General features: G+C 34.6%; 2 protein-coding genes across 2 annotated transcripts; one reads left to right on the plus strand and one right to left on the minus strand.

The window, feature by feature from the left end:
• The first annotated feature begins 727 nt into the window (after window positions 1-727).
• Window positions 728-19,363, plus strand: LOC143464884 (uncharacterized). The gene is made up of 37 exons (XM_076962920.1): window positions 728-818; window positions 3,994-4,041; window positions 4,312-4,417; window positions 4,612-4,801; window positions 5,010-5,138; window positions 6,421-6,621; window positions 6,804-6,947; window positions 7,111-7,192; window positions 7,296-7,551; window positions 7,853-8,066; window positions 8,489-8,654; window positions 8,745-8,920; window positions 9,021-9,147; window positions 9,368-9,470; window positions 9,753-9,972; window positions 10,084-10,302; window positions 10,705-10,842; window positions 10,921-11,135; window positions 11,388-11,567; window positions 11,732-11,843; window positions 11,950-12,093; window positions 12,664-12,966; window positions 13,111-13,248; window positions 13,327-13,657; window positions 13,864-14,978; window positions 15,062-15,191; window positions 15,279-15,418; window positions 15,507-15,599; window positions 15,799-15,934; window positions 16,162-16,329; window positions 16,466-16,677; window positions 16,749-16,916; window positions 17,055-17,268; window positions 17,425-17,570; window positions 17,742-18,005; window positions 18,352-18,484; window positions 18,624-19,363. The coding sequence occupies exons 1-37, from the start codon at window positions 749-751 to the stop codon at window positions 18,761-18,763; spliced, it is 7,071 nt and encodes a 2,356-aa protein (XP_076819035.1). The 5' UTR covers window positions 728-748; the 3' UTR covers window positions 18,764-19,363.
• LOC143464885 (uncharacterized) lies at window positions 18,481-24,435 on the minus strand. The gene is made up of 6 exons (XM_076962921.1): window positions 24,218-24,435; window positions 20,296-20,404; window positions 19,773-19,930; window positions 19,601-19,689; window positions 19,365-19,426; window positions 18,481-19,258 (listed from the first exon to the last, which is right to left on the minus strand). The coding sequence occupies exons 1-6, from the start codon at window positions 24,261-24,263 to the stop codon at window positions 19,204-19,206; spliced, it is 519 nt and encodes a 172-aa protein (XP_076819036.1). The 5' UTR covers window positions 24,264-24,435; the 3' UTR covers window positions 18,481-19,203.
• Between the last annotated feature and the right edge of the window lie 1,943 nt (window positions 24,436-26,378).

The raw sequence follows: 26,378 nt of genomic DNA on the forward strand, positions 1-26,378 counted from the left end.
ACAATGTCTTTTTAAGGTATAGTAAACTGCAAATCAGTTTTTATGTGGTTTCCAAAAAGTCAACTTTTGAATCTAAACGACTCTATTTAAAAATGTTTCTATTGTTAAAAATGTTTTAATTCAGGAAAATAATTATGCTAACCTCACTTTGCGTCAGCACTTTACAGAAATGAACCGATTGCTGATTTGACTTTTAGACAATTGACATTTGAAAATTTAGACAATTTTGGTACTGCAATTGCTGTAATAAACTGTATTACATTCGCTTGTCAATAAATAACAATAACTTGGCGTAAAGATGTAACATTTTGAACAAACATAGTACTCATTTTTCTGCATGAAACAAAATAAAATCAAACAGCTTTTAGAATGTTTTAATTATTTATGACCTTACAGCTATATTTTTTCACTGACCCAAAACTTCCTTTTAGCTACTTGTCTTAGTTTAAATTTTTTGGTTATGCGGTGTTTATATGAGTAGGTCTAGGCCTATGCGTTTTACAAAAGGTCATATGAAAATTGAAATGAACTCAGAAAAATGTTTAACAATTTGTACCGTACATTTATTTTAGACTTTCTAAATACCAATCTTGTCCTCTTTCGTTCAATCTTTGTCAAGTTCAATTAAAGTTGCCTTTAAAAATCATTACTATCATCTCGTTACTTTGCTATAAGTTATATTAATTCATGGTACAGAAATGACTAAGCATAGTTAATTTTCTATCTTTTTCCTAAGGTTTCGTTAATCATGCAGTTAAATTCTATTGTGTGTAGTGTTTTGGCAGCTTTGGTACTGATTGTTGTGGTTTCCGCACAAGGTAGGCTTTGTTGATTATTATTATTATTACCTCGATGATATATTAATATAGCCTAAAATCTCGCTTCGGATATAACGTTTTCGCGATTTGATTGCAGTCCCTACTGTAATTACGGGGTTATATGACGTCAGCAGAATACAATAAGAAACATGACACTGCATCAGCCATTTAGCTTAATCTAGGCCAAACCTAAAAGATTGGAAAAAGGAAAAGGCTGGCGCCAATGAGGCCAATGTAGAGGCCAATTGGTCCGGGCGTACGACTTTTGGCATCTATTTATTTGCAAATCGCATTCAGTGCCAGGCTTCCATGAAGGAAGCATGTAACAATAAAAACAAAAGCTGAGGTGTACTGTACAAGAAATACAAATTTTTGTGTCTTTATCGATTATATAATAACAGCGCCATAGCTAAGCATATGTTTCTGCCCATGTGGACGAGATGCTGAGGTCCCTGAAAATTGTTTTCTGATTTAGCCTATATACAAACTCTCGTCGCAGTGCATAAAGCACACAGTAACACAGTTTGAGCACATGGGGAAAGTTTGACTACATGACGCGTATGATTTTACATTTATGTGAAGTCGATTGGCTACAAATTAAAAACTAACACTTTTATTTAAACGAATATTTATTTACACCACGTTATTAATGTCAAATGTTATAAAATGTTCTTAAAACAAAATTTTTGAAACATTTACAGTAAATTGAAATTTATTAAACATAGAGCCAAAGAAGTTTCAATGAAAGTATGTGTGACCTTTGGACTTTTTGCCTGATTTTAACTTGCGCCGGGATAAATGCGTTGTGGTTGATATCTGCAGCCTGTAGTGAGTAACTTTGCAGTGGTAGCAACCGGCCGTTTATGAATCATGTATTGCGAATTTACGACCTTACCTAATTTTTGAAGGTGCCTAAATTTACTTTCTGGTCCGGGCCTGCAATACGCTCTACACGGCCCTGCGGCGAGGCATTGTCCTGTTCAATGGTCATATAATGTAAAATGCTAAGTTAAGCGTTCTTCTTCTTTCTGCACTGAAATAATGAAAGATTAGATTCAAGTTTATGTTACCCTGGGTCGCGTTTGAATACATTGAAGGTCTCTTTTCGGTGATCAAACTTCGATTAATGGAAAGAGCGGTTTTTATCTCTTTTTATAATTACATTTTCCGGTGAGCACCCATGTTAACAATATGAATTTATTATGTTCTCACCTTTTACAATATTTATTAATTATACAAGGAATGCCGTTCGGTGACTTTCTGAAGATTGAACTGAACAACGGGCCTATCATTTTTGAGAGTCGAACCTAAAAATTTATTGCCTTTCCACTGCAAATAACTGAAACTATATTTCTTAAAACCGCGTCTATATGATCCGCTAAAAAGGCCCAAAATTTTAATATTTTATTTAAATATATTATTTAACTAATATTAGATTTCAGAAACCTATAGGCTACAGTATTTAAGTTTGCTGCATATAATACTTAGAGTGACTTGTGATTATGAGTAAAATAGCCAAACTATTGGAAAATATGATAGCAAACCTTTCTATCCTGAAACATGACTAGTAGATAAAAATGAATGCTATTGTGTGAGATCGTTATCAACGTCGTTACCATACACTTTAAGCTAAACGCAATTCATTTATTCCCATTTTGTGTTCAAATGTTCAACATAGCAACTAAAAAATATGTTATCCTATGATACTGGTAAGGGACTTTCCCTACTATGAAAACGCTATCAACACTATCATGCCATTATGGTATTGTGTGCTGTATAATAATAAATCTCTGGCTGCTACTATTTCACCGGAAAAGATCGTGCGTTCAAAGCTCTTTTCCACAGTTTCTGTTAACTTAGCTTAAATTTTATAACATAGTAATCTATTCCTAACCAAAATCTAAATCCAGAGGTGGGCAGGATTTACTTTTAAAGTACCTTCGGTAATGGTACCGGTACTTGGCAAAAAATGTACCGACGGTTCCGATATTCGGGACTATTTGAAAAAAGTGGTTCGGTACTTTGTCGGTACTCGGTACAGGTACTTTTTGTGTAAAAGATGTTGCTGCAAATGCAATGTTTGCCGCTACTATGCCACCGGTAATGGTTACTGTAGGTCAAAACATATGTGACCTTAATTGCTTGCAATTTTACTTAAACATTTTTGATTTAAAAAGAGCAACAGATGCTAAAATTGGTATTAGGGATTAATTAACATGTAATTTTGAAAACATATTTGTTAAAATTTTGAAATAATCATGTGATAAGTACTGAGTACTGGGACCGACTGAAGTTTCTTTAAAAATGTAATTCCTTATAGAGATTCGGTTCTTTTGAAGAAACAGTACCGAAAGTACCGAAGGTATCGGTACTGGAAAATATCGGGTATCGATCACGACTGCATTTGGTGCATTATTACAAGTCCAGCCTTCTAAACTCTTGGCTACCGAGCAAACTATATTTAATTGTCAAGTTGCACATTTTATTCAAAGGTTGGATATGCTCATCGCCCAATATAAACACTACCAAGAGACTTATGCCATGTAAGCGTTTGAAACCATGGTTTATTAGACGTCATCTCACAATTTATAAAACATCAATTAATTAGGCTAGTTAATAATGGGTTATTTTTGTATGTTTTAGGTAAAAATGAAAAATATGTAGAATACAACACATGCTTTTCGTTTTATACAGTATCAGATTCGATATCAGCAACTCTAGTAGGCTATCCACTGTTTAGATGTAGTAGAATGCATTATTGCAATGCAATGTATTGCATGCCTGAGTCTAGTGCAGAAGTTTACAACCAAAGGACATCACAATTTGAATAGCACGGGTCTACCACACAAGTGCATCGTTCATGCATGCACTTATGCACATCACAATAAAAACTAGAAGGTTTATCAATCTAGTGTTGCTCGATAAACTTTCAAGCTATTTGAAAAGGCTGTAACGTTTTAAATTTTTTTAAAGAAAGGATGTGATTTTGAGTAATTGCTTTTGGTAATTTTAAATATGGTCTGAAGTGCTGATGGAAGCTATGCAATACATGGAAGTAATGATAGATTACTGTATTTTAGACTTATATTTGTGTATGGATATGGTTTGAAATTCTGCATATTTTTGTGTACATATTATTCTTGTATCAGCATTATTTTTGATTTTTTTTAATTAGATGAAAGAGAAGAAACACAATTTTTGTACCCTTATGACGACTGTTCTAGTAAGTTAATATTTTAAGATGGTAAAGAAATGTTCTGATATCACTTATCTCTAAAAAACGTGTAAATTTAAACAAAAATGGTATATTACGGTCATTGTTTAAATTTTTATTATTAGACACCGGATTTCAACTTGTGACTTTAATTTATGGATCCAAATATATTTAATAGTTGTGATTGCCTTTGGAGACATTCAACTCAACAAAACCAAATAAAACGATCTTTGTAATCACTGGATTAACTTGCACTTCTGTTCATAAATCTTTCGACAGATGTTCAAAGTTTTCAAGTCAGTAGGAGCCACTTCTTGCTGTATGAAGGCACAATTTCTCACAAGGATGTGACCAGAAATGAAACCAAGTCTGGATTTCGAATTAAGTATGGTGTTTGTTAAAAATGCTGTTAAATTTGTGTTGCAAAATAACTCATAGCATTTTCACAAAATGATGTATATATGTTAGGTAGTATAATCACTCACACGTTTGTAAAAGTTCTGCAAGAGTTAGTATTTTCTAGCCTTATACTGTCTTACAATGAAAAACACTTACTATGGCTTTATTTTTTCTGCATAGGTGCACTAATATACTCCTATCTGTTCTTTCACCATGTGCTGCACGTTTGCAGCTCAGTGAATGCTCTTTATATGAAGGCTCTTTAGATAAAAATGGAGAACTTCTTTTTGAAGACCTTTCTCCAAAATCTAGAAAGTTTGCTTTCATTCTAAAACGTTTCCCGGCTTATTTCTTCTTCAACTCTGGTGAGGTATGCAGCTACTGTGATTTTCATTGCAGTGTGTAGTGTTAACCTTTTGACTCGATATTTTATCGACGATGATTATTCTATGTTAAAGGGATTTTGTGTTAATAGGTATAACTGATAGTCTGGGCTAACATAGATTATGTTACTGATAACAAACGGAATCCAAAATATATCTATGTGTAAATAACATGATATTTTACATGTTCTCTAGGTTAAAGATGTCTTTTTTCACAAAAATGAACCAGTAGATGTGGCTAACATAAAACGGGCCATCTTGTCATCAGTATCACTAAAGTTTAGTGGAAAAGGTTTTGCTAACCCAATTGGAGAGTCATTTACAGTAAGTTGGATTGAATATCTGAATTGTTTTTGATGCACTTTTATACACTTTTAATGCCCTAGCACAGTGGTACTCAAACTCGTTTTAATACATTTATGTTTTTGCCACCCTCAATGCCACTATTTCTCATTCTCTGCTTGCACTTTGCAAACAATTGGCACAAATTGTAAACAAAAATGGAATTAAAAAGTATGTTATATAAAAATTTTAATCAACTTTTATATGCAATTTGGGGTTTTGAATCTTATTTGTGCACAGAAAAAGATAGTTGGAAGTATTTATAAAACATATTACCAACACAAAAGCAATTAACGGAATAAAACTAGTCTTTGATATAACAATACTTGATCAATGAGAATTCAATCTACTGTTACTAAAAAGAAAATGTGTAGTATTTTTAATCAAAACTATTAACATTTAATAGTTTTCAAATTTTCTTGCTCCAGGCACACAATATAACATAAATTTCATGTTCGGCACATCACTGAATGTGCGAGTCTTTTCCTATTGTACCATAATAAATAATAAAAAGAAAACTAAAAACAGGAAAACACAATTAAAAATTACTTAAATGACATACATAATTTGCTGTAGTAGGGTGGTCCAAGACTGCCATCATGAAGGACCAGGTTAAGGTTTGAGGACCACATAAATTTTGGGCCACAAGTCGGGAAAACTCTAATAATATAAGTAAAGGACTGTGTTTTCTGTTTGAATCGGTTTCTAATGTTCTTACGTTTTGTTGCACGAACAACACACTTCTTGATAATTTCTAATTTTTTGCGACAAAGGGCAAAAATCATGTATGTGTCGACACACAATACGGTGACATGTTTTGTCCTATATGTGATATGTATGTCAGGGTCTGGACCACCTACAGCCGTAGACTTATCCTTATAAAAACTATGACTTGCATGTTGATCTTGAGAATTACAATACCATAATGCCAATCATGGCATATATAAGTTTCTGTCCTACAGCTTCAGACTTGCCTAAGTAAAGCAAAGACACAGCGCTTTAATTTATCAAGCCATGATTAGTAAGTCACAGTGTAGAATAAGAAATTTGCATGTGCCAGGTTAAACAAGATGATGCAAAAATTGTTCCAGAATCGTGGGCAATAGGGTTACATGATGTAAGTAAGTGAGGTTCTTAAACGATAATAAAACAAAAGTAAATAAAACTAGCTTAATTACTGGAGGATGTACTTCCAGTAATATTGTATATAGCGTTTTAATAGTTTTTGTGATTTGATTCAATATTGAACTAATGATAAATACAGGTTAATAGTACAAGTTTGTTTGGCACTGGAGATCAATATATGACAGTCACCGCTCACACAAGGAGAGGAATTCCAAAAGAAATTGAAAGTCGTCGTTATCTTTCTGCTCACCACTTGCCGTGGAACAAAAATGCAGCGCTTCGCATGTCAAGGTTTGACAACAATAAAATGGATGATGTCTATCTTTTTTTCACCAACCAGGTATGCTGGTTAAGCTTCTGTTTGTTATTCATAGACATGGATCAATGTGTTGTACATAAAAGTTGCGATGTTTTACAAACACTTAATTTTGACATCTTAAGTTAATTAAGTTAACATCTTACATATTCAGTTTATACTTTATATTGCACCATTTATTAATTATATGCCAACTGTTTTGCTAGATTGAGCAAATTATGAATAATGCTATTGGCTCCTCCAAACCCACACAACTTTGTCGTTATCATTTGCAACGAGGCAGACGCATACATCATCTAACTTGCACTGAAGAGCACTTTGTGCCAATTTTTCAAAATTTTGGAAATCGGGTTTGTATCTTGATTTTTAAGATAAGCTTTAAGTTTTGAGATAAGTTATTGTTCTATTAGCAAAACTAGTAGTTTTAATTTTGAGCAAATCATATAGAATTAGCTTTAAACATGCAGCCTAGCATGGTAGTCACAAATCTAAGATTCTATGATTTTCCCATAGAATGCCATGAGCACAAGTGTAACTCAATATTTGAAAATTCATCGCATATCATCACTGAAAGCCAAAGACCGAATGTCACCAAGTAGGATATTCAACTGTTTATTAACACAAAAAAAGCAGAAAAATACAATGTATACTTGATTAAATTATTATAATTTGATATTTATATGCTATGCACATTTTAGCTGAAGCTGGACAACTGGAAAGTTATCAAAAGCAAACACTTGTGTTTCAAACTGAACTTGATGCATTGACTAACGACCTGCTGAACAATTTTGACCCTAAAGCCGCTTTTTTTCGAATGATTGATCCTCAAAGCTCAGATGAGAATCTCTCAGTCCTTTCGAAACTGAGTTTATGGGCGTCCAATCAGAATGAAGAATCCATTCAAAATCTCTGGGCTGCAATTGTTGAAAGCATACCCATTGTGCCAGAAACAGTGTACATGATTCAACATTCTTTACTTTTACACACTTTATTACTGTCATTTACTGTAACTATTTTTGTTTTCATGCTAATTAGTGGTTCTGTTTCTAGCTATTTGTTCTATTTACAACTGACTTAAGCTTTGGAATATTTCGCTCCAAAGTCAAAAAGTTGGACAATTAAAAATTACCCGTTCTTTTTGGATATAAATTTGTTGATACATGTTGCTAGTTTTGAGAGAGTTAACACCACAAGCCAGATATAGTTCAAAACCCTTTTACTTGGTTGCAAGTTTGAAAAGTGTTAAATTTTTTAGGAGTGCTTGGAACACACTTTTGTTAAATTGCATGGATTCTAAATGGTGTCACCTGGAAAAGAATTGCACTCGTTCCTTGGGTTGCCAACAAGTGTATAGTCATCAAGTATCGCTGACTGTGTCACAACCAGTTGAAGAAGATATAAAGCTGCTTTTGCTTAGTAGTTTAGCATCAGTAAAAAATCCCGGTTCTGCAATTTTACAAACAGCTTTGGTGAGTTTTATTTCAGGCAAATTTTATATGTTGTATAATATGGTTTAAGTTGCTTGTTGGAATTTAGTACGCTAAGTCAGTGTTTAAAAATTTCCACTCTAGTTTGGATGCATACATAATTCTCAGCTTTTAATATGATTTCTTTTTAGTAGATAATATCTGCTATGAACTTGTAATAACACAGTTAAAGAACACAGCTTCTCGGCGTCTGTTATGTAAAGTAATGGCTAAATTGACAAAGTTGTTGAGTCAGGGCCACAGCTCATTGTGTTTATTTGCACAATTATTGCTTTCAAAAAAAAATGAAAACATTATGCTTTTTGTGTATAACAATTTTTTGTCACGATATCATTGTTTACATATTTATAAACTAATTTAGCTTTGAAGCAACAATGTTTAAAAGATCAATTATATTTTATCAGAACGTGGCATTGACAGACAGCACATCCTCAAAGATATTGACACTGGGGCAAGTTTTGAATAGGCATCTTACTTCAGAAGTCGTTGAAAAATCTAACGACACTATCGAAGAAGTCAAAGAGTTTTTGCTCGAAGTCGTTCACCAAAAATGCTCCTTAGAAACTTTTGGTGCGCACTTCATATTGATAAAGCTTTGTTGGTAGTAATAGGTTACATGTATTGGGTTTAAGTCAATATGATACGTACAACGTTTTGCAGATAAGGAAGATGAGAAGTCTGCTTTATATGCCATTAAGTCACTTCCACTGCTGCTGGAAGACCAGTCAGAGGCAGCCAATGTATGGGAGTGTGCTCACAATCCAAATGCACCAAAGTCAGTAAAAATTGCAGCTATCCAAGCTATGAACAACAAACAAGTTATAACATCTCCACAGGTTCGGCAAAATGATATGTATCTTTAACTTAAAGTTATGGTCTTTTAAGAAACTTTAGACTCATTTTCTGATGACACTCATCTGAGTTCTTACAATGCAGATACGAAAAGAACTACTTCAACTTATGATTGACAAAAGTAAAACTTCAGACTTGAGGTTACCAAGTTTTCTCATTTTATTAGCAAAGGAACCTAACGACGAAGAAATTTATAAAATGCTGGCTTTAGGTAACAGATTAGTGAATTCATTAATCATTACTTCCTCGTGCATAATTTCAATGCATACTGAAGCTATATAGTGCCGACGGCTTTTGCACAAGTTATTTTGAAAAAGTGTAAAAATGTAGTTATTGTAAGATTTACTATGAAATTTATTGTGTTTAATTATATTTCATATTCACTATATGTATGGTCTGCTTTATTATTTGAAAACTCTTCTTTTTTTTAGCCAATGATCCATCTGAATCAGCAGGCATCAAATATTTTTTGAATAAATACATTAAGTCACAGATTGCGCTTTTCGGGACAGATTACAGTACTTTCTCAAAGATGTGAGTTACAATAAATGCACTGTAAGCTGTATTAGAGCTGGTATATATCAGTTGGCATAAACAACTTATTATAACGCAAAACTTGGATGATAATAAGATATCCTAATTTTAGATGTATGTACATTAATACATGGTAGCAAATAGGCTGCTAAAAATTGCGTTTATTTAATGTTTTTTTATGTGTATTCTATATTTTTATTATCAGCAGCTGAATACACTGATACTTGATTACATTGATTAGGGTTGGTCAGATATATCAGAAATAATATTTGGTTGTTTTAGAACTATGGACCGGTTTTTGGATGCTTTTGCATCAGTTGCGCCAAATCTTGAACAACCAATGATGGGTGAAAATAAAGTGGAAAAGAAGAGTTTTGAGCAAAAATTTCCAGTAGAACTACCTATTCTCAAGCAGAACATTGGTTGCTTTTTTAAGGCAGATATGTTTATGTCAGGAAACAATCCCATACCTTTAGTGATAGAAGTTTCGATTCATGCAGAGGTATTATTTTTTGACATTGAAGCGGCGTGGCACAATTAACCTACTGTTTAAAGTTGCAATTTTATCTTGCCAATCTGTTATCTTTGTGTAATTTTACTATTTTTTGCTAAGTTACAAAATGCCAATGTATCGTTGCTGAACATAAAAGTGGACATTGGACAACTCACAACAGTATTGCCACCTCTGTTTGGAGTGGATGGTGTTCTTCCACTTCAAGCGGCGGAACACCTGATGAACATACCTGTGTATCAGTGGCTTCGAACGTTTGATGTCATTCCTCCGAAAATGCCAGATGATAGCTTTAACAAACTTGAGCAGCTAAGTGATCAGGTAAAGTAGTTAGTGCCATGTGGTAATCAAATTAAAAGCATAGAAAAAGTTTAGGTACAAGCACAAACCTACATATTGAATAAAACTGTTATGCTGTCAATGTTATACTATTTTAGTAAGATGTTTTAGAGGAAAACTTATTACTGACTAACTAAATAATGTACTTGATTATCCAAAACTACTCTGTTTTATCCAAAGGCCTGGTGGAAAAGGCAATGGTAGCAAAAATCTTGAAAACTTTACAAGCACAGTACAAAGTTTTTGCTCCCAGTATTTCATGTGTTTATTTGTTTTACTAGATTATCAGTTTTGTTTAGTGTAAATTTGTTTTGATTTGTATGAGATGTATTTAAATCTTTTATTCCAAACAATAAAATTTAAAGGGCTTAAATATTTCAATAGTTTCGTCTAGCAAAACTTATGCTGGAAACGCAAAACAAAGCTTTCCTGGAGATTAAGTTTATGGGACAAGGAATTGCTTTGAGTTCCATCTTGCAATCAACATCTATACAGGATATGACTATATCCCAGATGCTTAAAGTAAGCAGCTACTGAAGTGTATATGGAATTTAAAATTGCTGTAAACAGGAATATTTTGATCAAGTGAATCCTGTTTAGTATGTAGAAAAATTGGAAAATGGTATGTTTTTCAATGGATCAATTGTGATGACACCTGTGCATTTTCAAACTGTCTTGCCTACATCTGTGGGGCTTGGCGTTGTTTCCAGTGTAGATATTGCAACTATGCTACGGCCTGCTTTTAGTGTTTTATTAGAAATTAATAAACTTGTCTTTACTGGACGTGGATCGGCAAAAATACACCTTGATCCTACGTAAGTGTCATGTGTTTACAAAAAATGCTTGATAATCTTTACAATCATGACATTAGAAACTGCAATGTTTGAAATACGGTTGCACCATGTTTATAAATATCACTAAGTGGTACACAAAATATCACTATTTTTTTAGAAAAACTTCTTCTCTTGCTAATTGTATAGCTAATCAGACCAGGAATAGGAAATCTCTCAATATGTACTAAACATCGCACAACATATTTTAATAGTCATTTCTTTTAACTTTACTAGAGTGGAAATACAGATAAACATGGACCGCACTATAAAAGTTCCTCGGGGCTGCTCATGTGGATCTGGTGTGCTTGTGAAAGCAAAACATGACAGTCAGTTACAAATAAAAATTACTAAAAATCCAAGCTCTATAGAAATGGAAATATATCCCAGTGAAAGAAATGATTTGTTGATGATTAGGTACTACCCTTTAACCATGATAGAAATTGGTTAAGGTTGTTAAAACGGTTAAAGATTTGAAGTTTAACTTAATGAAATACTAAATGTTAAAATTTTTGAATTGTTAAACGTTGCTTGTGCTGGTAAAAAATGAGTAGAAAACTTAACCAAAATCTTGTTGTTAGGTCTGCCAGCACATCTTCTACTTGGGGAACACCTACTGGTGTAGAAATAACTTCAGCACCACTTTCATGCAGAACAAAGACATTCTACCCTGGTGGACGTTACTTTTCAACTGTAGGTTAATGAAATGTTCAAACAAATTTGAAATTAGCTTAAAGACCTATTTACTGCAAAGCTGAATTCGTAATTGGTTGATTATTATTATTGCATAATACTTTAGGAATGTGGAGAACAAATTGCACCACGCGAAGTAGCTTACTGGCATAATCCCATTGAAGTTCCTATAAAATACCAACTTTCCTGGGGTCCAATGCCTGGGCTTGTGAACCAGCAACCTTTGCCTGCAGTGGGAATAGAACTAGTGGTAAATATGATCGTTAGCAGTAATAATGCACAACTTATGCAGTTGGTTAGTGTTTAACAGTGTTGCATATGTATATTAGTGATAAATATTGTTGTATATAACTATACTAAACGTACGATACTACATTTATGATTAGGGATGTGCCAATGTGCAGCATTTTTAAGTATTTTGTATTGTACTATATATACCTTACAGGTACTTGTATGGCAAATCAGCAAGTCATAGAATTATGGCTTTTAATAATACCTGATGTATTTTGCGTAACAGATGTAGTATGATGTTGCTCTATGCTACATTTGTGTCTGCTTTGTTATTGAATTCTCTATGTTCATGGAAAATTTATGAATAGCTGATTATTAAAACTGATTACTGATGCAACCCTAGTTCCCAGTAATTGTAGCTAAAAGAATAAAATTTGCAGAAGTTTCAAAAAGTTTAACAACTACAGAACAACTAGAGCATAAATGAATACTTAACAAATCATTGTAAAATTCCACTCATTTTACATCAATGGCCAAAAATAGTTTTTTTTAAATGTATTTTTTAATTGTTGCAAATTTCCATTTTCAGGTCAGTGCAATAACAGATTTACCCATTCAAGCATCATTTACAAAGTCCTGGAGTTTTAGATATTTTCCCACAATAAACCAAATACAAGTATCACAAATCAATGCAAATACATCTGTTTGGGAGGCCAATGCTAATCTTGTAATTGAACTTGGCACTGGAAGTAACTCTCAACAAATTCAACAAGTTTTTGCGAGTGCAAATGTGTCTATGACTGGCCAAAATATTTTTGAAGGCTCTTTAGTAGTTGATAAGTCAACTGAGAATGTTCCATTGGAAGATGTGTTAACTACACTAAACATGCAGGTTTTTATATGTTTTTGAACTTATCATTTTAAAAAAAGATGTTCATGCATAAATTGGTACTGTAGTACTGCATGTTATGTAATTAATGCATAAAAATAGAAAAGTAGTTAAAACATATTATCCTATATATGCTATTACACACAGGGTGAACTTCAGTATGGTTCTGTATCTGGATACGATGTTACTGGTACAGTTGTTTTACCAACTGCAATGGCAAGATTTGTTGCTGTTGGTCATATTCCTCAACCAACAATATCAGGGGAGTTTACTGCTCTTGGCAAGGTACAAAAATGATCAAATTGACATTTTTAGATAAGAAATGTTTTAGTAATTTTAAATTCGGCACCTTCTTTTTCTCAGCTTTATGTAGGTTCACCAAATGGGCCATCAATTGGTACCATTGTATGGGAGAGAGAGTTGGTAACTGAAGGTATTGATGTTGGCTCAAGAGTGAAAATCCTTCTAAAAGAGTTAAGTCCACAATTTTTTCCATACGAGAGCGTAAATATGACAAATACAATGATAAATTCATCGACTACTGGATACAAAAAAATTCTTCACCTTGACTCAACGTATCATCCTTCCTTTCCTGGACCATTTTTGGATTTACGTCAAATAACAAAATACAGTTCAATTGGTGATCCACGTCTTTATGATTGGAAAGCTACTGTTACATCAAACTATTTCCAAGGTAACAAGTAAAGATTTTTGATAAATTATAGTGTGTGAGTTACAGTAAGTGTACAAAAGTAGATAGGACGTTCGTTTGACAAAAAAAGTTTTTATTATATTTTTCCCACTTATTTGATTTACTAGCGGTTAATTATTCATCAGTTGCAAACGTGAGTATTAGTCTTTTCAAGATTTTCCTTCATGAAAATATCCTTTAAATTGCAGCCCAATGGAGCGCAGATGCGACTGATTCCTCAAGGTTTGATATCAGAAGTCATTTAGTTCTTCCAGTGTACCCAATAGCAGTTGATCAGATCAGATCTTCATCACACGATGATGTTCGTATTCCCATTTTAGATCCTACTGTTGTGACATACGGTTTGGATGTAACGCTTGGCACATTACCAGAAGGCCACATAAACACAACTGCTTTCTATAACATTCTTGGAGTAAAGCAGTTTGTGCAATTGACTAGCAGTCATGTGAACTGCAAAAATTGTTTCGTGATAGAGGCTGTAACTTTGCAAGGAGAAGGAAAATTCATTTTCAAATATCAAAACAGCAGTTTGTGGAACTCTTTTTACCTTAATATTGATCCAGAAATAGCAGAGGAATTACACCTTCCAAGCATACTCTACTCTTCTCTTAGCAGTGGTCGCGTTAAAATTGGTTATGATTTCATTGCACATTTCAAGCCAGATTCCTTTGATGTTCAAGTTGGAACACGCATTGCAGATTATTTCTGCACGCTTGATGAAAAATTGAGTTGGAATAAAGCAAATTTACTTCTGTCAAGTAAACGTTTTGGCTTCTCACTGGGACTGATTTGTGAAACAAAGGTTTCTGATGCCATTAATGCCCTGGACTTTCATTATGACTCACAAATTGATTATGAACTTGCCAAAACCAACAGTGACTCAAGTCGCAGAATTAATGTAAACAGTTACATGCAAAAGAGCAACTTAATGACTTTCAATCAATCGTTGGATGTTTCTGTTGATAGCAGTAGCAGTGTACTTCAAGAAGCTGCTCTTATTACGGACACTACTTACAGCTTGAGTGAATCAGAAATAAATGAAGCTGCTACCAACAAACGTGGTCAGGGTAATTTTACCCTAACATATCTGGACCCAGTATCTGACACTTGGTCGTCTCCAACACATGGCGTAAAGGCAACGTGGTCAGAGCCTTCAATGCCATTGTCACCAGGTGGTGCTGACAATCGATATCATCACGATGGAAAATACTTCATTGGCCCACCTCAGAAAATTGAAAGCACACTACAGGAGCTTTGTGGCCGTAACAACAATTGCAAGGACAGGAAGAGGCAGATTTACCAAGTTTGTTTACATAACTATTTACCACAATGTAATTGTAGTTTGTATATACTTGTCTGAATATTTTGTGATTTCACTGAATACAGAAACGACAAGAAACCAGTTTGCAGAAGATGTTAAGACTTGCTCAGTTTTCAGCTGAAGAACAACAACGTTTTACTGACATTCCATGGATGCAACTTGGCAGTTTGGCAATTTCGGAGTCTAACTCTATTTGTAAATAACTGTTTTATTACAGGAACTTTACAGTAATTCCTAATGCAAAATGGTTATCACCAACTGATTGATTTAATACATGTTTAGTTGCTATTCACGCTGGAAGTATTATGGACACAAAAGACATTGTAACATATATACACCAAAAAATGGAAAAAATACTCTCTAAATTTGATGGTAACCTTGACGACAGCTACATCAGTGAATTGGAAGGATCACTTATAATGGTCTGTTCTGAGTTGTTTCAGATTTGAGATGAAAATTTCCTGTATTTACTTCAGTCTACATATAATCGTTGTTCATTGTTGTCGGCAGGTTCAGCATTTCCTTGAAAACTTGGCGGAGACGATTCCATTGAAAGACTATAACATCGGGCCAATAAAAGTGTATATTGAAAGTTTGTTTGAGGTATTCACATTCATGTTACTAAAAGTTAAACTAATTGAATACGACTAGTTAAAAATCATCCTAACTATATGTGATAGACAATCAGTTGGCATTGGCAAAATAATGTGTACCTGTAAATTTTTATGGTTTGTGGTTACCATAATATGCACAGTATAAATTTGTAATATTTTACAGTATAATCTGTTTATGTATGATACAGAAAATCTTTAAAGTGGACTATGCTCTTGGAAACATTCTGCAGAACCCACTTTCATTGCCTCCTTATCTATTTGCTATTCGGGAACAAATGAACTCGCTTTTAGATTCATCTCTCTTATTATCAACAATGGATTTATGTAGGGACCCTTAGGCCATTTAATAAATTAGCGTTCACTTGCTAAAGACCTTTCAAATGTGCAAGTTTTAGTTTAGCTCAGGTCATACTGTTCTGGTACTGTACTATATTCCAAGTGCAGTATCCACTGTACTACTGTAGTGTGTTCCTGCTTTTGATAATTCTGTTTGTGAAGTGAATCATTATCGTTTTGAATTTGTTTTACAATTAATAACTAATATGTAACAGATCAATCTGTTGGCTTTTTCTATCCCTCATCGGCACAGTATATCACAGTAAATAGCCATTACCACGTTTTCCCACAAATATCACAGCCAAGCTGTAATTGGTTGAGTGGAATTGATACAAAAGAAGGTTTGGTAACGGCTGCTATGAAGCGAGACAGTGCTTTGATGAGTAAGTTTTGCTTTGTTTGATTTAAAGGAATGGTATGAATGATACTTACAATTTATTGAAAGTGATTAGCTTTTATTAAAAATCCCACTCACTAGGGATTTTATGCTGTATCTTGACTGTTAATCTTTGTGTATAGGTTTCAATGGTACCACTCTAGTAGCACACAGAAATGGAATGGTGGACATTGTGGATCCTTCGGGCAACATTCTTCCGGTTGAATTTCCTTTTATATTTGCAACTTCGATTTGCAGAAAAAATAGAGACAATGAAATTGAATGTGGCAACGAATTTTCGAGTACAAGGTTCACCTTTGATATGGACAACAATCAAGCAACTCTATATGCTGACGTAAGAGTAAATTTATGCCAAAACTTGTCAGTGAAAACAACTTTGATTTTACTTTAACTGCATTTGTTCAGGTTCGAGGTTCCTATATGGATGATATAAAAGGTTTGGCAGGAATTGCAGGAAACAAAATTGAAGTGCCTCGATACCTACTACCTGATGGTAGTGTTGGGAAAGATGAAGCTGAGTTTTTAAATCATTATGAACTTACTGGCAATGATGAGTGTCTTTTTAAATCCGAGGTGTGGTAAATCACTGGATTAATGTCAACTACGTAATTAGAAAAATTATTTCATCTGAAAATGTCTGTTTTATTCCTGCCTCATATATGTAGTATTCAGTATTAAACAAGCGATCATAAACCATCTCATTCATTCCAGGATGCAATAGTCAACACTCCAACCGAAACTGGAATGCAGCTTTGTAGTCAGGCCTTTGAGCATTTCGTGTCATTTGATCTTATGTTGGTCAATACATACATGAAGATGTGTTCAGAGAAAGCAACCACACCTAACCAAGTTTGCAAGTATGTGGAGATGCTCGTTCACAGCTTGAGAAGAAGAGGACATGCTATGCCCACATTGTCAATGTGTTGTAAGTTACTTGAAACAACGATTATGATGAATATCAATACATAATTGCTATCACTTAATTAAATTCCTTGTGAAGATTAAAAGTTATGCATGTATTTGTCATACCAACCTATTTAGTCTTTTCTTTTTCTCAAGTTAGACTATTTTATAATTATAGCAGAATGTAGCTCTGACGAACCCATTGAGATAACGCGTGTGAATATTATGATCATGATTTCGAGAAGCTCTGATATGCTTACCATGAATCCAACAGATCTTCTGCTCGATTTTGTTTCCCAGCTGTTACAAGAACACAGCGAAGCAGTAAGATAGTAGTCATAAGTCTGTCAATCATCTTGTTTATAGTAGGCTACTGTAGACTATTTTATTTTTGTAATATTACTTCATTGAGTCATTTGGTCTAATGAATAAAGTTAGCTGAATTCCTCATTAGATATTTCTGTAAATAATTCTTCTGTTCCGCTAAAATTACAGGAAGTTATCAATGCTGATATTACACTGGTTACATATGGTGGACCGACGCACTTCTACCAACCGTTCATAAACACCATTGGTCAGCAAACCAAATTAAACGATGTGGCAAGGATCAGAAATAGAATCACGCAGATAGAGTTTAATGGACCTAGCTATGACAGCACATCATCTGTGGATGCTCTTGATTTTGCTTTAAAACTAAATGAAGCCCACTTAGGTGTGGCAAGATCAGTGATTGTTGTTGCACCAGAATCTACGCAACAGGTATTACCACAAGGATGCTTTCAATATATGGCTGTTAATATTTTATTATGTTCCTTGGTGTTCCCTTACCAGTCTGTATCCGTTATGCTGTAACTCATTTAGCTATGATGACGACATTGTTTATTATGTGCCATATCTCAGTGGTTTTGCTACTAGTTTGTAGCAAAGCTATCCTGCTGGGGATTCTGTAGTCTATTTTTTGTAGCTAGCTTTTACTTTTGCATTGATTGTTTTTGTGTGAAAATGAAATATTCATCAAAACTTTGCTAGTTAAATATATATTCTGTAGCAATTAACCTAACATTTTTCTCCCATGTTCCCATAATTATATGTACTTATTTGATAGCACATGGGTGGTCGCATACCAAAAAAAATGGCAAATCTTTTCATCAACCAATTGACTAACGTTTATCTCCTATCCTCTCTAAATGATCAAGAATGCATGACAAATTACATAATGCTACCACACTTGACATCAGGTTTATTCTTTTATTACCTTTTACTGTTGTCTGCAACGTTTTAAATGTGATTTTCCGTTCAGCATTTCATCATATTGCAAAGTTTTACAGGAAAGACATTTAATTAAACTAAAACTGAGCTTTATCTTTCTTATTTTAGGTGACTGCCATCGTTCAGATGATTCCACTTCTTTGGTCAATGTGGTGAGGGCATACTTGATTGGAAAAATGAGGAGTCCAGTTTCATGTACTTGTGGCGAGATTGACCAGAATGCAAGTGTATGCAGTCCAATAATATAAGAAATGTACTGGAGGAATATTGTACATAGCTTGCGCACCATAAACTTATTTCCACAATGTACTTTCGTGGTTTTCGATGAACAATCAACTTGTGAAGAAGTTGCATCATTCACTTGGTCATGCACTAGTAGTTATAGCAAAAGGGATTAAATCATAATGATGACCCTTTAAATCATGTAGAAAACTTATAAGGTTTGCTGTGCATGTATTGTCTATGTTTGTAATGTTGAATCTGACCACTACTGTAAAACATAGTGCTTGTGCAGTTACACAAACCCATTAAAAGTAAACGACCTGTTTGGGGCTACTTGTGTTAATATTGTCTGCAGCGGCAAAGTTTTGTAATTGGTTGTGTCTCATAGTAAGTACTAAGATATTTTTCATATAAAATTGCCGTCCAGCATCCCATTACTGTAGTTTTCATCTGTCCAGCACTGATGTTAAGGCATGAAGTCTAACGGACGATTAAAACCACCTTTTCTATTCATGTATTGCCTGCAGATTTAAACAATATTAATCATTTTATGAACATGACATGAAAATTTTTGTTGAAGCTGATCTTGCATTATAGAAGTGTAAATAAAAATAACTTTGGACTGACCTGTATTTTCTTTCAACTTTTCGATTGATTGCATAGACATCATTTTGTTGAACCTTCTTGCCCTTCAAAAAGCAATACCAGAATAAAGTATACAACATCATGTGATTTATGCACCAAATAGTTGGATTTGAATCAGAATAAATAAAACTATATTATGAAATGAAAAGATATGTCCTATTTATTGGCGTGAAACACTGTAAAGGATTGACTACCATGAACATGACCTACTACTCTACCTTAGTGGTATCAAAATTTCCAAAGCCCATGATTTCTTGCATCCTTTTATCTTCATCAGTCATATCTTCTGGCTGTGTAGGCACTATGGCTGTAAAAAACATCAACGAATGCTACCAAATAGAATATCTTAAACACAATGATTAAAATGAAAAAGCAGTCACAACAACTCACTTGGTTGTGCTGGAACTTTCTTCTTTTTCTGTTTAGGTTTCTGTACACCTAGACTTCCACCCAGTGTGAGAGAAAATTGTGCATCTTGTGGATTTTTCCAATCTGCATCTTTACCCCGATGCTTGTCATCATAACCTCCGTTTCTTCCATTCCTTTCCCTATTGAAACAAGGCATGTTAAACCACGAGTTCCACAACATAGGTTCATGGAAAAGTAGTTTGGAAGTACTCTGTACAAAGTAAATGACGATGTCTGTCACCACTAAGCTGTCTGTCACTAAGGCAACCACACAACTCACCAATGATTTATCAAATTTTGCAAACAACTTAGCTTATAGTAAAAAATAAAAAAGTATGTAAACTAAAGTAAGTAAAAGTAGCAAAAAAGCTTATAGTAAAAATTAAAATTTAGCAAGGTAAAAAACGTGCACTGCACTTTGACAATGCCTATGCAGACGTAAGCAGCTTAAAAGCAACATTAAAAATTTGCAGGTTGACATCTGCATTCATTCTTAACTACTTACGGCGGGCCTCGACCCTTGACTTGTGCAGGTGACCTGGATCGTCGTCTTCGGCGGGGTGAACGGGATCGCCGAGAACGAGGTGATCGGCTTCTTCTGCGTCGATCTCTGTCTGCAACAAAATGATATTTTGTAGTTATTCAAAGACAACATTCATGAATGCAATACATTGTGATAACATATAAGCATATACTGTAGTAAAGGCCGGTACACTTAATGTTAAAAAAAACTGATTAGGTTAGTTTTTGGTATAAAATTTTGTCCTATTTTCTACATAACTAATTACGTTTGGTGGAGCATATTTGAGCAATACACATTGACAAGTTTAAAATTTCAATCACAACATAGGCATGGCACAATAATAATATCGCTAATGAAGTAATCATTTGAACAAAGCATCTGAGGTCACAAGATAAATCCTAGCAAAATAAATAAATAATGTAGATTGGAATGTACCTGTACAAAATTTAATTTCTACAAATTGGCATACTCAGAGCAGAAAACTGCTAAATTAGACAATTTCAATTCTATTTGTTTGAATCTGTACTGCAATTTTACGAGTTATCCAAATTTCTGTAAGAAAGCATAGATAAAAAGTCTGACCAGAATTAGGCATACATTGCAGTGGCTAGTAGTTTTGGTAATGAACATTTGAGATATTATAAAAACACATGCGGATGTGTTAAATTACCACAGCAAAACGTTCAGCACATCAACTGTATACTATTCTTTATTTAACATGCTATGTAGAAGTTGTAAAATTTTTCATAAGTTTTTCATAAACACCATAAGTTTGATGTATAAAAATACAATTGCAGAAACATCCTAGAGCCTAGGCAAGAGCGTTTATGACAAAAAATCTGCTGTGCTAGTGCGGGTGCTATTGTGAAATAGCACCTGCTGTGCTAATAGCGCCTTGCTACTGCTTGCTGACTCAATAACAGAGAGGCTGCTGACCGTAACGTGACGAGTAGCAGATTAATTTTTCAAGAAAGTGAGCGGGTGATGTGGATTTTTTTCCAAGAAAAATGTACATCGACTCTTAGTAAAGAATATTGCATTGCTTGTGTTTCATTTAAAGACTGGTTGTATGGGTGAGGATAGTGTAGTGTAGATAGTGTTTATGTTCATTGTTCACGTCTTAATACTCTTGAACATCTTTGATACAAACAAACAGTGAGCTGTCCAGTTTGGAGCAGCAACTAATAACAGCCGTTCTTATGATAACGCCTCTCTCTCTTCAAACTACTAATCAGAGACTACATGACACGATCGATTAATGCCACTCAAAAACAACATGCTGCAATTGGTAACGTCCCGAGAAAATTCTAGCATGTGCTCAGTTAAAACTGCCTGGCAATGGCCGAATGTATGAAGCCAATCGTGCTCATTTGCCACACTTCGATGATTCTCAACATTTTGTAAAGTTTGCTTGGAATTTTCCCACGATGATTATGTCCTTATTTTTTACTTTAGGCAAAGCAGGATTTTTCATTTTAAACCGTTAGGTGGCAATTTATCATTACAAAGTCAAGTGTGCAAAAAGTTTGCTTGAAATTTATCTCGGGTGTGAATAAAGTAAACTTAAACAAGTAAGTGGCTAGTTATTTTACAAACTAAAGTGTGCAGAAAGTTTGAAGCAAGTGAGTTCAACTCAGACTCCCTCCACCAGAACACGTTTTAACCATCTAAGGTTCTTCTGGGAGACACAGATGAAAACAGTCCTTTTCAGAACGAACCACTGAAATTAGAAAGATGGTTCATCACGAATGGTTAAAGGGTTAAGAGGTAAGGTTAAAGGTCTTTTATCTGAAACATGCAAGAGATCGTAAAGCATCTTTAAGGTTGACTAACCCAAGAAAAGAGGTGAAATATGCCACATCTTAAAAGCAGCTAAGATCCATCTCAATTCTATTGAAGGGGTAATTCAATGACCAGGTCAATGTGTAGAGCTCATCTTTGCCAACAAAGCTAATGCTCTAAAAATGACCACAAAACTCAAAGGCACTCCAGGAGTGCAAGACGTAACCCAAACCCAAGCAATCGATTATACCCAGCTAACCATTGCATGGGTCACGATAAACTTACCACAAAGGGCAATTGACAACTTTGTGAAACAAATCGGTGCATTCTTCCCAAATTAGGAGTAGATAACATACAATAGAAAAAAGACAGAAGAATCTATTCAGTATCTATCCACGCCAAGACTTCCACGATTACATTTTCTCCTCGACTGACATTAATGACGATGGAGAGCCTGCAAGAAAGAACAAGAGACACAGAAGCGACGATTCCAACCTTCTGAACAACTTACCACCTCCCAGAAAGCAAAAAAGTCACGATGAAAGTGACGCCACTAGTTGCACGTGTGACGATATTAAAAACAGTGATAATTATTAAAGACAGTGATTGTTAAATGTCTATGTAAGGAAGGTAACGTCATAAGATACTTGGCATGAAACAGTTTGATTATTTTAAATGTAGGGACAGACATGTCCCTCACATGCACAGTTTAAACGTTACGACTTAATTATAGTTATTGCAATCTCGAAATAAATTACATACTTCAAGAAGGAATATGTAACTTATTTCGAGATTATGAAATAATCTGTAAGATAGTAATACTAGTAAAACAAAATTAAACAAACTATAGATCTTACAGTAAAATTCTGACCCTCAACAGAAAGAAATTATTACTTATACGATAAACATCGCCAACCTACAAATTTAGAAACATAGGAATGACATTTGCTTTTAAGACACAGCTTTCAGTTCACCCTGTCTTGTCATGTCTATTAAAAAAGCAGCATACGCAAAACGTGCTAGGGAACGTAGAAACAATGGTCACTCATTCATTCACTTTGTTTACACCTATAAACGCTTAGCTCCACCTTGAGGCCACCAAACTCTGCTGAACTCGCACTTCTGTCCAGATGTACGGTGTTTTTTTAACTCTAGTCCGTCTCAAACATCTCTTTCGGTGTAATTGCATTATGTATGTAAACAGTATTTGTTTTTATGTGATTGTTACTATACGTGATTGTGATTGTTTTATGTCGTTTACCTGATTAATACAAGCTTTGCCGTATTTTAAATCCCCCTTGTAAATAGCCTCCTAGCTTCCTTTATTTACCATGTGCGTCTATGTAGGTGTGGCCAGTTGGTAAATTTTTCTCCCTTTTCCTTTCTTTATTCAAGCTTATTTATTGCCGCATATTATTGAGTGTTCTTGTGCACTTAACAAACAAAGTATTGGGTGTGCAACTGCCACGAAATACAGACCGGATGTTAGCACTTTTTGGTAGCTTATGCTTCACAAGGCCACAGTAGGAACTACAAATTGTTAAAAAAGAACTTCGGAATCAAGTATATCATGTGAATTTTCAGAGAAAAGCTCTGAAATTGCATGGATTGTGAGTAAGGTTACACAATTGTGGATGGAGGATATAGGGTAAATTTTTTATGCTGGATGCAACCTGGGCCCAATGTAACCACAGATATGACCAGGCATTTTTCATGGGCATAAAATTATCAGGGATGAGCTGGCTTAGCAAAAATACTGTATAGCTATATCCAGGTTTCATTTTCACTCATGCAAGACTTAAGAAATTACATTCCGAATAGTGGGAAGTTTTTAATTGGTGGGAGATTTTAAATTCATGCATTACTTGCAACCTATGTGTTCTCTCACTAAGCTTGCAAAGTTTTGAATCTCACTAAAAGCCTCACTACTTGAAAAAGTTGAAGCAGTGAAAGGGCTGAAAAGAACAAAATAGGCCTGGTTGAGAAACGCCGTTTTCTATTTCAGCTCTTTCGGGCTTTCAGTGTGTCCTAATTTTTTCAACTTGGTCTGTAGCCTATCTGTTAATGCCAATTAATAATAAAATACCAAAATACCTAATACCCCTAATCCAGGTTATCATACCTCGGTCACTTCTGTAGCGAGGACTTCTCGACCTTGAACGACCCATTGTTTTGCAAATGTTGGTCAAGTTGTGATTCTTCAAGACGGAACAGCCAAACACTGGAATACGCACTCTCTATATTGGCCTAGTCTGCGTTCCAGTACATCCAGCAGGTATAAATGCGTAAGCCTATAGGACTCATACTTGTAATAAGCCTTTTGCTGCAAAGGGGCTTTTTAATAGCCAGCTTTATTATACAGTAAGATGTCTATAACCAAAATGTACCAAAACCATAGATATCTATAAACCTGTTTTGTTGTTTCATAATCTATTCTATACCATCTGGCCAGAGTCTTCATATACCTACATACTTGTATATATATATTTGTATATATTCAACATTTATTTCGCCAATTGCAAATACTGAACTGCCATACAAAGATATCAGTGCTTTTATTGAACCTTGTAGCACGTTTGTTTATACATACACATTCATTTTGAAGCACCTCGTTAACACTTGACCTTCCCTCGGTGTGAACTGCTGTACGTTCTATATCCTACCTTTCTTTAGCGAAAACAAGTCGAGTGTAGAGTAATATTTTGAATGCTTTAGGTTTGGAGCCTGACTGAAACGGTTACTTGTTAATAAACCGTCTCCTCGTACCATTTTGCTGCATATAAGTTGAGGAAAATAAATGCTTCAATGTATGCTGATTGTGCGGGGCAAAAACTTGGCAAGTTTAATTGCAAGACATGGTTGTTGTAACTGGCCACCCAATTCGTCCAGGATTAGCTCATAGGAAAGGGAAAAAGGAACGCACGGATTAGCCATTCGTATGAAATAATTATAATACTTCCTCACCGTAATACTTCCTTGCGTTCCTTTTTCCCTTTTCTATGGGCCAATCCTTGACGAATGGAGTGGACTGGCCATGACCGGTGTAAGATCCTGTGATGTGAAAAGTATTTTACGCCACGTCAGTTTGAAAGCTTTTCTGCAAATCTTTGGTGAATTAACTTATATGTTGAGTAGATTTCATAAGGTCAGTTTCAGTAAACGACATCAACAGTATCTCCGTTAATCTGTGGCGGACAATGCCACCTGGGTTTTACTCCAGTGTCGTATTTGCGGTATGCGCGTTTTCCGTGCTGGTGGATTCTTTAAAAAATCCCGAGTTGTTATAAAACATACAGTCTTGCATCGCCAAATAAGCTACGCCTGGATTTTAATTAGCATACATTCCTGTATCAAGACAGTTCAGGATTTTAGCCGCCCGTGCAGCTGGTATGGTAAAATAAAAAATGTTTTCGTTTGAAATAGCGGAAATTTTGCAAGAATGAAGCATCAGACCCACAAAATGCCGCTGAAAGTATCTTGTAACATCAGGAAAGAAGAAATACCGCTAAGTAGGCTACTGTATTACGGACCGACTAAAAACTACTGCAAATGTAGACAGAACATCGGAAACAGTGAAAATATATACTCGTCACTGTTTATAGTATAGCCTACCGTTAGTTGCGTCGGTAGTGTTGGTGATAATCTAATTTGTATTTGCAGTCACCGCCAGAATTGCTGCGCTTATTATTTGATCGCCTTTGGTTCCTGTAGGGCGTAGGCTATAGTAGCCTAGTATAGTTCCTATATCGAGCGAGTCGTATTATACTTTTCGTTAAAAATGTTTGGTGTTGCTCACATTTGTTTTGGAAATCCTGTGGGATTTGATCCTTGGGTTGGAGCATCTAACAACTTACCAATTAGGCTAGTTTTGTTTTTTTTTTATCTTTTTTAATTAAGCATAAATTTTACAAGTTAATATAGGCCTAAGTTTCTTCAGATTTTTTTGGTTTATCAAGACATGAGCTTGTTTCAAACTAGTTCAAGTTCACTGAACAAAGGTCGTTTTAAACGATTTCAACACAGAAAACAAAATTAGAATTAAAACAGAATTAAAGTTTATGGTTAAAGTTTGAGTACAGACATGTAAGATAATTTGTCACGGAAAAACAGAGCAATAAACAATAGATAATGCACGTAAGAAACGAAAAATGCTTCTCAACTTTGAATGGGCCCAATGCAAGAGTTTGCTATACCTTTTCGGAAAAAGCCATGTTCAGTTTCTTTTAGAGTTTTGGGTGTCTATGCTGTATAAATATATTACTATTGGAATCACAAACATTGTG

Source organism: Clavelina lepadiformis, chromosome 7, assembly GCF_947623445.1.
Source record: "Clavelina lepadiformis chromosome 7, kaClaLepa1.1, whole genome shotgun sequence".
NCBI classification, from domain to species: domain Eukaryota; kingdom Metazoa; phylum Chordata; class Ascidiacea; order Aplousobranchia; family Clavelinidae; genus Clavelina; species Clavelina lepadiformis.